The following is a 13,428-nucleotide window of genomic DNA, read 5'->3' on the forward strand; positions in this document are numbered from 1 at the left end:
TACTTTTAAGTAGAACAGATGTCCTGATAATATGATTCTTTAAACACAAGTGCTTGCCAACTTCCTTAGAAAAAGGCAGTTTAAAATGAATATGGAAATGTGGCAGATTAATCTCATATTAACAGTTTTTGTGTAATATTTAATAGTAATGTTATGTGCAGGTTGGAATTTAATCTTACCTGCTGTACAAAACTGGCAGTTCGTCTCGCAATTCCTTATTCAGCTCCTCAAAAATCATCTGTGCTTTATTGAATTCCTCTTCAGCCTAATTATAGGGATATTTAATTCAGAATTTTTCAAGCATAAACACGTCAATATACTTGGTGGTGTCACGAACGCACCCTTCTCCAAGAGTGTGCGTGACTTAGTTCAGGTGGTGAAAGGGTTAAAGTTCACTATCTGTCTGCACTAGACCAGAAATAATGATAAAAATCCCCCAGCATCATTGAATTGCTTTCACTTTGCTTAGTTATGTTTATATCTTAGGTCTTCAAAATAGTCAGTTAGCGATACGTCTTCTAACAAGTGGACTCATTATTTAATATGTACAAAGCACACTCGTCTTTCTTTACTGTTGAAAGCATATGTAACATGATTCAGATCCAAACTTATGTTAAATGGCCCCGTTGTTCTGTACTCATGTAATACAAAAAAGAATGTCTTACTAACAGTATGTATTGCTACTTGACTGTACACAAAATAAAAAAAAAGTAAGTGAGACTTCAGCATGCCATAAGAGAGACTTGAGCTTCACTCTCACACTGAGAAGGCCAATTAAAAAGTGAGTTTCTCTAGAACCACCAAAAAGATACCAGGATGCCTAGTCTCCTGGGCTTCTTTATATAATACATGTGTTACCAGATAAGGACCTATAATACCGCAGTCTCCATATAATAAAATAATATTGGGTCCCAAAAGGGCCCAGCAAGTGCCCAGGCTACTCGTCCTGTATTATTATATGGCCTGGTGAGGGCCTGGGAGATGCAGAATCTCCGTGGCAATTTTACGAAAAAACATAAAGCCCCTAAAAGTTGCCCAGATGCCTTATGGAATTGATTTTACAGGTCCCTCAAGAGGTTGGATATTTTCCAGATCATTAATGGGCCATATATTAATTTTATATTTCACATCATCACAACTGACACTTGGTGCGTATTAGCTGCACTTGAATGTATTTGTCAATATTGCTATAAGCTTTGACAGGTTCACTTGAATTGAATCTGACAGTGTTTGTTCAATAGTTGAAGTCTATGTGAAACATCTACTTGACTGCCCAGCAATGATTTGCAGAATGATCCTATTGGGAGCCTGGTTATATCAGGGTCCACATTAATGTATCATCAAATGTGTATCCTACAATTATCACCATGGTAACTAGGGGGGAAATGTTTGCCTATGTTTTTTAATTCAAGGTTCAGCCCTGTCTCTGGAGTAGAAACAACAAAACAATCTAATTTATTTGCAAGACTTATCAATATAGGTCCAATATATGGAATATAACATAAATGCAATTTTTATCTTCTTGAATAAGCAATATTGTGCAATGCTGTTAGTGTTCTAATAGAATCTTGAGCAAGCATGTTGCATCACTTCTTGGTTCTGAGAACGGTAGCTCAAAACTTTTTAATTTTATTTGACCTCTGAAGAAACAAGCCACATTTCTCATTTTACAAATGCAAAACAGATAACAACAAGCTAAGTTTGTAGAGAAGTTATCAAACTTTATCCACCCATCACCTTACTTTATCTGTAAAGGAAGTGTTAAGTCCTAATGTAGAGGTCAGGGTAGATCAGAGAGCCACTTGAACTATATTAGCAGCATTGATTACTTTGTAAGCTAATCTTTAACTATCTGTATTTCTAGGGTAAAAATATTTTGTTCATATTGTTTTTTGTCCTCACATTTGTTGACTTTGTCTTTTTTTGTCTTGTGCTTTGCTACAGTAATCATATTGTTTTTCGACCCACACTGATGGTTTAGGCTTGAGGTTCTTAAATTGATATGTTACAGAATGGAAGAGAGGATACTACTCAAAATTATTTTTTTTATCCTTGAAAGCTATTCTATATGGATAACACTTTTTTGTATGCCTTCATTGTCATATTTAAATACATTTAATTGAATTCTATTTGTATCCATTACTCTCGCTCGATAAAAAACACACTATACATAAATATTGATCATATATTTTTCCACTAAAAAAGGTTCTTAGATTTGCTACATACTTTTGTGATCTTTGCCTCATCCTTCTTCTTGGCATTCTGCAGAGCCTCCAAGTGGTGCCTAGAACTGTCATAGTCGACCAGTTTCCGTCCTCGCTTGGCTACTTTTTCCTGTGTGTAATTCATATGTTTAGTGGAAAATACTTTCTGCGTGCTCTGTCCCAGCCTGCAGCCATATATTAAATAACTAATCACAGTATTTACAGATTGTTTTACAAAAAAATAATTGTAACACTGTTATCTGTCATAAATCTCTGAATCACACCTCACATGTACATATTTTTTTTTAAAGTAGACAACTCAAGGTATTAAAAGTGGGTTATGTCCAGACTTTTTTAGTAGCCACTTAGTTACAAACACTGGCCAAAGTTAGCCTTTATATTCTATTTGTATCCATTACTCTCGCTCGCTAAAAAATATACTGTTTGTGTGTTAAAAATGCAAAAAACAATTCTGAACGCTAATTTTGGCCAGTGTTTGTGACTAAGTGGCTACTAAAAAAGACTGAACATACCCCATTTGCAATACCTTGGGTTGTCTTCTTTTGCAAATAGTATGCCATCATAGGGATAATTCTCAGGCAGGTCCCCCAAATTGCAATCAATAAAATCTTAAAACTTTTTAAAAACTTTTTTTCATCAACAGTTCAGGCAGTTCCCCTGCAGGCAACACTATGGACGCCTATTGCGGCCATGTGACTGCTCTTTCATAGTGATCACATGGCCCATGGGGTCCTATTTGGCTGAGGGGGGACTATCTGGGCTGTCAGACAGTCCCCCCACTGGAGAAGAAGTCCGATCGGTGGTGGGAGAACGGTGACGATTGGGTAAGTAATTAGGATTACCTCAGATGTACTAGGTGCGTCCAAGGTCCTGGGGGGTTGGGGGTTTTAGTTATAAACTGCCGGGCGCCATGTGGAGCAACATCGAGACATTGCTGCAATACCCTTAGAGCGGCTGGAAGTGATCACGGCCGCTTCCAGTGCTCATATTTGCCGTGGACGTATAGGGTACATCAGCGGTCGTAAACAACCAGCGGTCACTAAGGGGTTAACCTTGAAATAAATCTGTCCTTGTATAGGTATTAAATTAGGATCTAGAAACCAATATTAATACTGCACCTTCATTTCAGAGAACTGAGAGATATAATTTTCCATAATGTGCATGGCTTGATCTGACAACTTCTCCTCGTAATCATTCCAGAGAAGGTCATCATTCTGCAATAAACAGGTAGTGACAAACCACAAAGCAAACACATAGCTAATGAAAAAAAGGGTAACACAGAAATTGCTCATAACTGCTAAACTCCATGAATAAAGAAAATGCAAGTAGTTAATTTAAGTCAGAACGTTATTCAGTAAAACAGTATACCATATCTCCCAAGTGCTATTTTGGGCCCTAATCCCTCTGTTCCTTTTTCCTATTGTAATGTCCCTCTTTAGCATGAGCTTACTGTTTTTGGTGTGTCTCAATTTATACCAGACCTCCACAGCAATAATACTCACAGTAATGTTAAAATACAATAAATGTGTTTACAATAAATAAGATACATTGTCCATGTTCTAAATTCCATTTCAGTTGCATAACTTATTAGTAAGTCACCTAACATTTTTCGTAACAGGATAACCACCTGGCTATGCCCCCACTCACACCTTAAAATGACAGTGGCTCTCTTTGTCCATTCCAAATGTTTGGTAGTATAATACACAATGTGGGTTGTCAGGAATTCAAAGTGAATTTCATTCTGTAGGCCACAATAGCCAAAATAGCAACATAGCTGGTTTGGATAATTTTATACTATTTGGCTACTTAACCTAAAATTTGAGATTTGCAATGGATTCCTGCACTTTAGGAAATAACCTTGAATATTTCTCGATCTTGTAAAAATATTATGGTTTATTAAATAAACAGTGAATTATGGTGAAATGAAAACTGAATTGCATAGAGTTATTCAAGAACGTGAGAATTTGAAGTGAATTTCAAATTCACTGTAGTGAATAACCTTGCATGTATAGCCATTGCCAAGTTCTGAAATTCAAATATGTTCCCAACTTTGCTATTTTTGCCCATATTTCACATTTCATATTTCAATTAATTGAAACCAGCTTTAAAAAATACATATTGTTTTTCTAAAAGCCATACCTAATTACATTCTTATTTTCAGTATCACTGTTTTGTTTAACCTGTTCATGTAACCCTTTCATGCAGGTATACATGCCTTTATCTCATGAACACAAAGCTATGAAGAAGTTAAATCTTTTAATTTATGTCACAAACGTTTTACAGGGTTACTCACTAAAATGAGAATTGAGGCGAGTTCAAAATTAATTTCAAAGTTAAAATCAAAGTAGATGAACTGATGGAAGCATTCTCTAAGTGAGCTGTACTTTCAATTTACCTACTCTAAATTAGAAATTCACATTGAATTCTCATTTTAGTAAATTCAAAGTAGTAAATTCTCATTTTCTCTCCTGTACCCACAGTCAAGAGAAAACACATAGGCCTGTTTAAGTTTATTATTGCAGAACATACACTTGTGGCCTCTAAGGGAGAGTCAATGCAGGCGCTGAATAAGTAAAATGCGTAGGCAGCATTTATACAATTTCTTGGTTACATAATCTAAAACATATTACTAAGCAAAATGTATTACTGCACACAGCCACCCCTGCATCTAACCAATCACTGTTATAAACAAACATGTTTACAAGTAACCACAATCTGTTATCACACTTCTATTCATAATCTTATAAAATGGTCCAGGGTGTTATGGCATAAGCCCACTGCTTTAGCATATTGGTTATGTCACTCGTACCCTGCACATATCTTTCAAACATATACTCACGCTTAAAGTTAGAAAAGGAAAACAACTTTTAAGCAAACTCCACAACTTCATAGTTCATAACCGTTTCACATTTAATAAATTTATCAGTAGAGCCATTTTTAATAATCTTAACTTAGTGATATATTTTATAACTTTTTATTTTGTATTTACTTTTTTTAACGTCATTACTGTCTTTGTATCAGCATCCTGTTAGAATCTATAGAAGTATTATACACATCACACTCCAGGTCAGTTAATAACAGGGCAGTACACCATGTTTAGCAGATTATCACCTAATGGGACTATATTTCTACGGAGCTCTCGTCCTTTGTCATATACAAATGCAAGTTCCCACAGATAGCCAACATATAAAACTAATTCAATGAAATCCAACCCCAGAGTGTGATCTCTCTTTACATGTGTGACAGAGTGACCCACAAGCTCCTTTCACTAAGAATGCAATTGTCATGATGATGTAAGGAATGGTGGTTATAGAAATACGGTTGATCTCTTCATAAACGAATGCATTCCAACTCAGTTTGTAAGAATAATCCCTTTAAAACCAGGGTTTGTGTCTTGCAGGAACGTGTAATTATAGTAACAGAACCCTTTCCCACAGTATCCAAGAGTACTGGTATATGCATTAGGACCTAGCATATATATAAACTAGTTATCTCATCTGATATTTTTATAGCTACAATGTCTATGCTGCCATCCAATGTAAATCCTAGAATGATAGTTTCTAGAGAGTTCCCAGCATTCCTGGGAGAAGCAGCTAGATTGGACTTCCAGCAAGAAGTTTCAGGAACAGCCATTACTGATTACACCTCACTCGATGGATACCTCGGGGAAATTCATACACAGAGTTATTAACTCAAGTGAGAATTGCTGAAAAGTGTATTTCAAATTTAAGGACAAAATAGCCAAATGGATAACAGAATTGGCTTGGAGGATTTTTCCAATTCAGGTATTGACTGAATTTACTTAGAATTACCAGAAATTCTCACTTTAGTGAATAACGCTGACAGAGTACTGCTGGCCATATAAGGTTAGGCATCGCTCAACACTTGGCATCGCTCACACACCTTGTAATGGGTGTAAGGCTGTCTCCAAGCATAGAATGAGATGTTATTTACCCTCTCTTAGGAGTTAATAGGTGTAAAACGTAACAACTTCTGGCAGTTTTTTTTAATGCATTAAAGCAACTCTATAGTGCTGTAAACCATTGGAGGTACTCACCAGGCGTGCATGTTATTTGACACACACAGGCTAGGAAGAACAGGCTAGATGGGCCAAACCGTTCTTATCTGCTGTCACATTCAATGTTTCTATGCTTAAGAGATTTCCTGCAACCGCCATTTGGAAGCACTGATCCTGGGGCCATAAATTGTTATTAAATTGGGAGTTTGGGGTGGAGCCATAGAAAGGCTGATGGGTGGATAGTGAATATAGTGACAGAGCCACTTTAAGATACTTATTCAAAGTAACATTGAATGGAGACATAGTTCTACTGGTAGGTGTTTTTTTATGTGTTGGGTAAAATCCCACTCCTTCCTTTTGTAAATATCACAATAATAGAACATACCTCAACAATTGATTTGAGGTCATTATATCCATCCCATTCTTCTCTGTAAATTGTACGAAGGGTTTCTGATAGCTTCTTGGAACTTTCATGCATCGCTGTAGAACAGGACATTTTTTGGATATTTTACTCAAATACTGTACAAACCTAATGTAACATTTCAGTTTCTGTTTTAGAGAATCAGAGTATAGAATTATAACAATCTATTTATTACATAACATATTTTGGCTTGATTACAGACTTTTGAGTCGCCCCTTTGTTTAATGATGAGGTTGTAATGGGCTGACATGCATGTGAGAATAATTGGAATATGTTTGATACATGAGTAGAAGTGGTCGGCACACCTGTAGTGATCCGCACTTCAAATTATTGGATTCCCACAATAAAAACAGCAAAAGTAAAATTTTAGTAAGTTTCTAGTCAAGCGTGATCTAAAGCATATACCATATCATCATCTCTGTATGGAGGATCTTACCTTTAACAGAACTGAAAACTGTCTTTAAATCCTTGTGTAATCTATTTCCTTCACTCTGCAAGAAAAATCAATTTTAGTTGGTTCACATGTGTTTCTTCTTTATGAACAATCATGCCTGCCCTAATGATATATATATATATATATATATATATATATGAAACTTTGATGATTTGCATATGTGTCTATATATATCTATATAAAACACACAGTGTGCTGGATCTTGTGTATTGTATGTATCTTGTGTATTGTGTGTATTTTATTGTATATTTTATTGTATACATATATATACACTCTATCTATCTATCTATCTCCTTCCTCCTGGGACTCTCTGCAAGGCAAGATTAAATTGGGTCCGCAATGAGGCACCAAGAGGAAGCGTTTCTCTAATAAGTGGGTTAATCTCATCAGAGCATTCATTAGGTTTGCAGTATAGGACCTGCCAAAAATGGGGTACACTGGTATTGTGGCAGACTCATCCAATGCATGATCATATACTGTAACTAAATCCCTATTATTTTTATTTTAGTCAGGTGTTTAAAGGGATCCTATAGTGCCATGAAAACAAACCCGTGGAAGTTGGTGTGTATTGAGTGAATACGCTGGATCTTTTATTTTTTATTAATGTGAAAAGTGCGTTTTTACATTTTTTGATATGGATTTTTTTTACAAGCGTCAGTAGTAAAAACAGGTATCGGTACAATCTCCACTATTGGATATAGTCGGTGGTACGGTGACTTCAGTGGCTCTCAATGATGTAGGAGATTGCCAGATAGGGACATGAGATGGTAGGGATGGAAGAGAGTTTGGAGTGGACATCAGCTGAGAGTTGCTGGAGGTCACTAGAATTCAGGCTCCTTCTGAGTTGAGTGGGGTTAGGCTGAGGATGTTGGGTGAGGGGGTTCTCAAGAACACATAATCAGAGGTGGTGATCTGAGAGAAGAAACTGAGTAATCTAATTGTCATGTTTCCAATTCACAAAGCTAATGGCTGAACTACAACTCGTGTAAATTTAAAGGGACACTCTAAGCACCAAAACACTTTAACTTAATGAAGCAGTTTTGGTGTATATATTATGCCCCTGCAATCTGACTGCTCAATTCTCTGCTACTTAGAAGTTAAATCACTTTGTTTATACAGTCCTGGCCACACTTCCCCTGGCTGTGAATCACACCGCCTCCCTAGACATTTCCTGAAAAATAAAAAAAATAAAAAAATTTTGTGCTTCCCTTATTGCACAGTGCTGTTTAATTTAGAATATTGTATCTCCTGCTCTGTTTGCTCCTCTCTCTCGCTAACACATCTGGACTGTACCTTCTCTACCTGCGCTTCTCCTCTCATCCCACCACCTGCTTTATTATGGCTAGATGGCCCACTTATATACACAGACCCCCAGCATGGGGTCTACAGCAAGGATACAGCAAAACATGCCCCGAATACTCCCACAATGCACCCTGGGGTCTCTGTGTCTGTGGGTGCACCCTGGGGTCTCTGTGTCTGTTTTCTAGTTTAGGGCCCCACCCACCGCTCAGGGGTGGGGGCCAGGGGGGAGGACATTAGGTCCTCCCCCAATTTGTATTTAGGGCCCCCACCCACCGCTCAGGGGTGGGGGCCAGGGGGAAGGACAATAGGCCCCCCCTTTTTCTAGTTTAGGGCCCCCACCCACCGCTCAGGGGTGGGGGCCAGAGGGAGGACAATAGGTCCCCCCTTATTCTAGTTTAGGGACCCCACCCACCGCTCAGGGGTAGGTTCTCCCCCCTTTTTTTACTTTAGGTCCCCCACCCGCCGCTGCTTTTTTAACTTTAGGGCCCCCACAGGCTGCTCACTGTTTAATAGGGCAAAATTTACTAATACTAAGTCATTTTTACTTAGTATTAGTAAATTTGGCTGAAAGACCAATTTAGGTCTTTCAGCCTTTTGGTAGATAACTCCCTAATAACGTGGGAATTAGGGAGTTATCTACCAAGTAGCTGCAAGAGAAGTTCCGAAGTGTCTAAGTTCCGAAGTGCCGAAGTTGCCGAAGTGGCAAAGTGTCGAAGTGCCGAATTTCCGAAGTCCCGAATTGACGAGGTCCCAAATTTCGGAATGCCGAACCGAGCTGAATATTTTCCCCATGCACATGCATATTAGAGATAGGTGAAAGGAGAGTTTGGTGGAGAATTGCTGTAGGTCAAGATAGTAGAGGTTTCTGCGAGACTGAGGGTGGTATAATTTGGATACCGAGTATACTGATGCCAACGGTCAACAAATTGTGGTCAGATACAGGAAAAGGAGCATTGAAGAGGTTAGCGGCAGCACAGAGATAGGTGAAAATGAGATTTAGACTCTTTTTACTGCTGTTTAAGTTGCTGAGTTAAACCATAGTGTGAGGCCGAAGGAGTAGGTTGCAGAGAGCATTCAAGAGGCATCAGAGCAGTTAGGGTTGTTGATTGGGATATTAGAGTACCCAAGTATATATTTACAAACTATTTACCTAGCATGCATCCGAACATAATATATATGGCGCTCCAGTAAATGATAGTGTGATACATCCTGTAGTGAAGGGTTCTCATTTTTCAGAAAGGGGTCTTAAAATATATCTTTTATAATAATAACCTCTGACACTGCACAGGCGACCTGGCAGTGAGCCAGATGAACAGAGAGCTAAGGAAGAGGGGGTGACGTCTTATGTGTGATACAGCTATGCCTTGTAAATACAACTCTAGTGTGGGAGGAGGACGATTATTTTGTCTTATTGGGTTTGCAAGATAGTTCCTCCTTAAAAATCTTTTGTAATCAACTTTTCTAAGCACAATTTATTAAAAACATCGAGGTTGCATCTATATAATGCATTAATTATGTAAGGACAAACCATTGCCTGGGGCGTCTGTTTAAAATGTTTTTGCACAGTACAGTACATGTTCACATAGTTTAAATACATTGGTATTGTTTAGAAATGCAACGTATCTGTATTTTATGTGATCAGCCATTTTAACTATACCATTATCATGATTAATTATCAGCATTCAAGGAACCTGGAGGTGAGTTCATAACAAGTGTATACATGTTTATGTCTTGCATGGAAAGCCAAAAACATTTAGAAATATTTGACATTAATTTTAAAAAAGCTCATGCAATATGCCCTTTTCAATATTTAAAAAAAAAAAAAATATATATATATATATATTATCGTTATTCTAGGTAACAGTCAGGTTCTAAAACTGACTGGTGTGCTATGATGCCTTAAGTCCATGTGATGGGTCCAGCACAAGAGTTGAATGGCTTACTCACCGTTTGGAAGAGATTATCAGTTCCCAACAGGCAACAGCCTAGCTCCCAATGATGATGTTGTAAAGGTAGAGTTACTCTACGCCTCACGCCATACTAGTGATAGGCTGAGAGTGTCAGCTGAGTGCCCTAATGCTGTAATTGCTCCAATCTGTGGTATGAATTGGTATAACTCAGTTATACCATTAGTGATGTCGCGAACACAAAATTTTGACTTCAATGGGCAGGCGAATTTTAAAACCCATAGGGAATCTTTCTGGCCACAAAAGTGATGGAAAAGTTGTTTCAAGGGGACTAACACCTGGACTGTGGCATGCCGGAGGGGGATCCATGGCAAAACTCCCATGGAAAATTACACAGTTGATGCAGAGTCTGGTTTTAATCCATAAAGGGCATAAATCACCTAACATTCCTAAATCACAATGGATATGGATTGACACATGACATATGACATATTGACACCTTAGAATAGAGACTGTTCCCCCTACATAGGGTAACTTGGCAGATATGGATTGACACCTGTCCTCAGAGCCCCTGATACACACTGACACAGAGCAGAATAGGGACTGTTCCCCCTACATAGGGTCACTTGGCAGATATGGTTTGACACCTGTCCTCAGAGACCCTGATACACACTGACACAGAGCAGAAAAGGGACTGTTCCCCCTACATAGGGTCACTTGGCAGATATGGATTGACACCTATCCTAAGGATCCCCGATACACACTGACACAGAGCAGACTAGGAACTGTTCCCCCTACATAGGGTCACTTGGCAGATATGGATTGACACCTGCCCTCAGAGACCATGATACACACTGACACAGAGCAGAATAGAGACTGTTCCTCCTACATAGGGTCACTTGGCAGATATGGATTGACACCTGTCCTCAGAGATGATGATACACACTGACACAGAGCAGAATAGAGACTGTTCCCCCTACATAGGGTCACTTGGCAGATATGGATTGACACCTGTCCTCAGAGACCCTGATACACACTGACACAGAGCAGAATAGGGACTGTTCCCCCTACATAGGGTCACTTGGCAGATATGGATTGACACCTGTCCTCAGAGCCCCTGATACACACTGACACAGGGCAGAATAGGGACTGTTCCCCCTACATAGGGTCACTTGGCAGATATGGATTGACACCTGTCCTCAGAGCCCCTGATACACACTGACACAGGGCAGAATAGGGACTGTTCCCCCTACATAGGGTCACTTGACAGATATGGATTGACACCTGTCCTCAGAGACCATGATACTCACTGACACAGAGCAGAATAGAGACTGTTCCCCCTACATAGGGTCACTTGGCAGATATGGATTGACACCTGTCCTCAGAGCCCCTGATACACACTGACACAGAGCAGAATAGGGACTGTTCCCCCTAGATAGGGTCACTTGGCAGATATGGATTGACACCTGTCCTCAGAGATCATGATACACACTGACACAGAGCAGAATAGAGACTGTTCCCCCTACATAGGGTCACTTGACAGATATGGATTGACACCTGTCCTCAGAGACCATGATACTCACTGACACAGAGCAGAATAGAGACTGTTCCCCCTACATAGGGTCACTTGGCAGATATGGATTGACACCTGTCCTCAGAGCCCCTGATACACACTGACACAGAGCAGAATAGGGACTGTCCCCCCTACATAGGGTCACTTGGCAGATATGGATGGACACCTGTCCTCAGAGCCCCTGATACACACTGACACAGAGCAGAATAGGGACTGTTCCCCCTACATAGGGTCACGTGGCAGATATGGATGGACACCTGTCCTCAGAGCCCCTGATACACACTGACACAGAGCAGAATAGAGACTGTTCCCCCTACATAGGGTCACTTGGCAGATATGGATGGACACCTGTCCTCAGAGCCCCTGATACACACTGACACAGAGCAGAATAGGGACTGTTCCCCCTACATAGGGTCACTTGGCAGATATGGATTGACACCTGTCCTCAGAGATCATGATACACACTGACACAGAGCAGAATAGAGACTGTTCCCCCTACATAGGGTCACTTGGCAGATATGGATTGACACCTGTCCTCAGAGCCCCTGATACACACTGACACAGAGCAGAATAGGGACTGTTCACCCTACATAGGGTCACTTGGCAGGTATGGATTGACACCTATTCTAAGGATCCCTGATACACACTGACAGAGCAGAATAGGGACTGTTCCCCCTACATAGGGTCACTTGGCAGATATGGATTGACACCTGTCCTTCGAGACCATGATACACACTGACACAGAGCAGAATAGAGACTGTTCCCCCTACATAGGGTCACTTGGCAGATATGGATTGACACCTGTCCTCAGAGACCCTGATACACACTGACACAGAGCAGAATAGGGACTGTTCCCCCTACATAGGGTCACTTGGCAGATATGGATTTACACCTGTCCTCAGAGACCATGATACACACTGAAACAGAGCAGGATAGAGACTGTTCCCCCTACATAGGGTCACTTTGCAGATATGGATTGACACCTGTCCTCAGTGACCATGATACACACTGACACAGAGCAGAATAGAGACTGTTCCCCCTACATAGGGTCACTTGGCAGGTATGGATTGACACCTATCCTAAGGATCCCTGATACACACTGTAGCGGATTGGTACCGGGCTGTCCCACGACATGTATGAGAATAAGTGTATTTGGTCATATGGCTGGTTTAATGTGTATGTACATGTATAGAAAGCATGGTATCCGGGTATAATGACAGTTAAATGTATGTAAAGAATTGTATTCCTCTAGTTGTTCGGTAGAATCATTCAAAATAAAACAAGGGAATGAAACTACCGAACAACCAGACCACCCAGGAATGAGTGTGCCTCCAATTACCGTTTGCAACAATGTTGCAAACAGGTAATTGGCAATCAGTGCAGTGTGGTCTTTGTCCTCTGGGTGGCCGCCATTCGGGAAACAAACACGTGGCGGCGGCCATCTTAAACTACCGAACAGCGGTGTTTTGCCGTCGAGTGTCTGGAACTAAAATCGGACACTTGACTAGGCAAACACCGCTGAGACCTC

General features: G+C 40.0%; 1 protein-coding gene across 1 annotated transcript in view; it reads right to left on the reverse strand.

The window, feature by feature from the left end:
• BIN2 (bridging integrator 2) overlaps positions 1–13,428 on the reverse strand; it is a 281,878-nt gene that overhangs the window by 251,916 nt on the left and 16,534 nt on the right. The window contains exons 3-7 of the mRNA XM_063427997.1: positions 7,101–7,155; positions 6,629–6,723; positions 3,344–3,439; positions 2,227–2,334; positions 180–265 (exon numbers count right to left, since the gene is read on the reverse strand). Of these exons, the coding sequence (XP_063284067.1) occupies positions 180–265; positions 2,227–2,334; positions 3,344–3,439; positions 6,629–6,723; positions 7,101–7,155 (440 nt within the window). The remainder of the gene's footprint in view (positions 1–179; positions 266–2,226; positions 2,335–3,343; positions 3,440–6,628; positions 6,724–7,100; positions 7,156–13,428) is intronic.

This window comes from Pelobates fuscus, chromosome 1 (genome assembly GCF_036172605.1).
Source record: "Pelobates fuscus isolate aPelFus1 chromosome 1, aPelFus1.pri, whole genome shotgun sequence".
In the NCBI taxonomy this organism is placed as follows: Eukaryota; Metazoa; Chordata; class Amphibia; order Anura; family Pelobatidae; genus Pelobates; species Pelobates fuscus.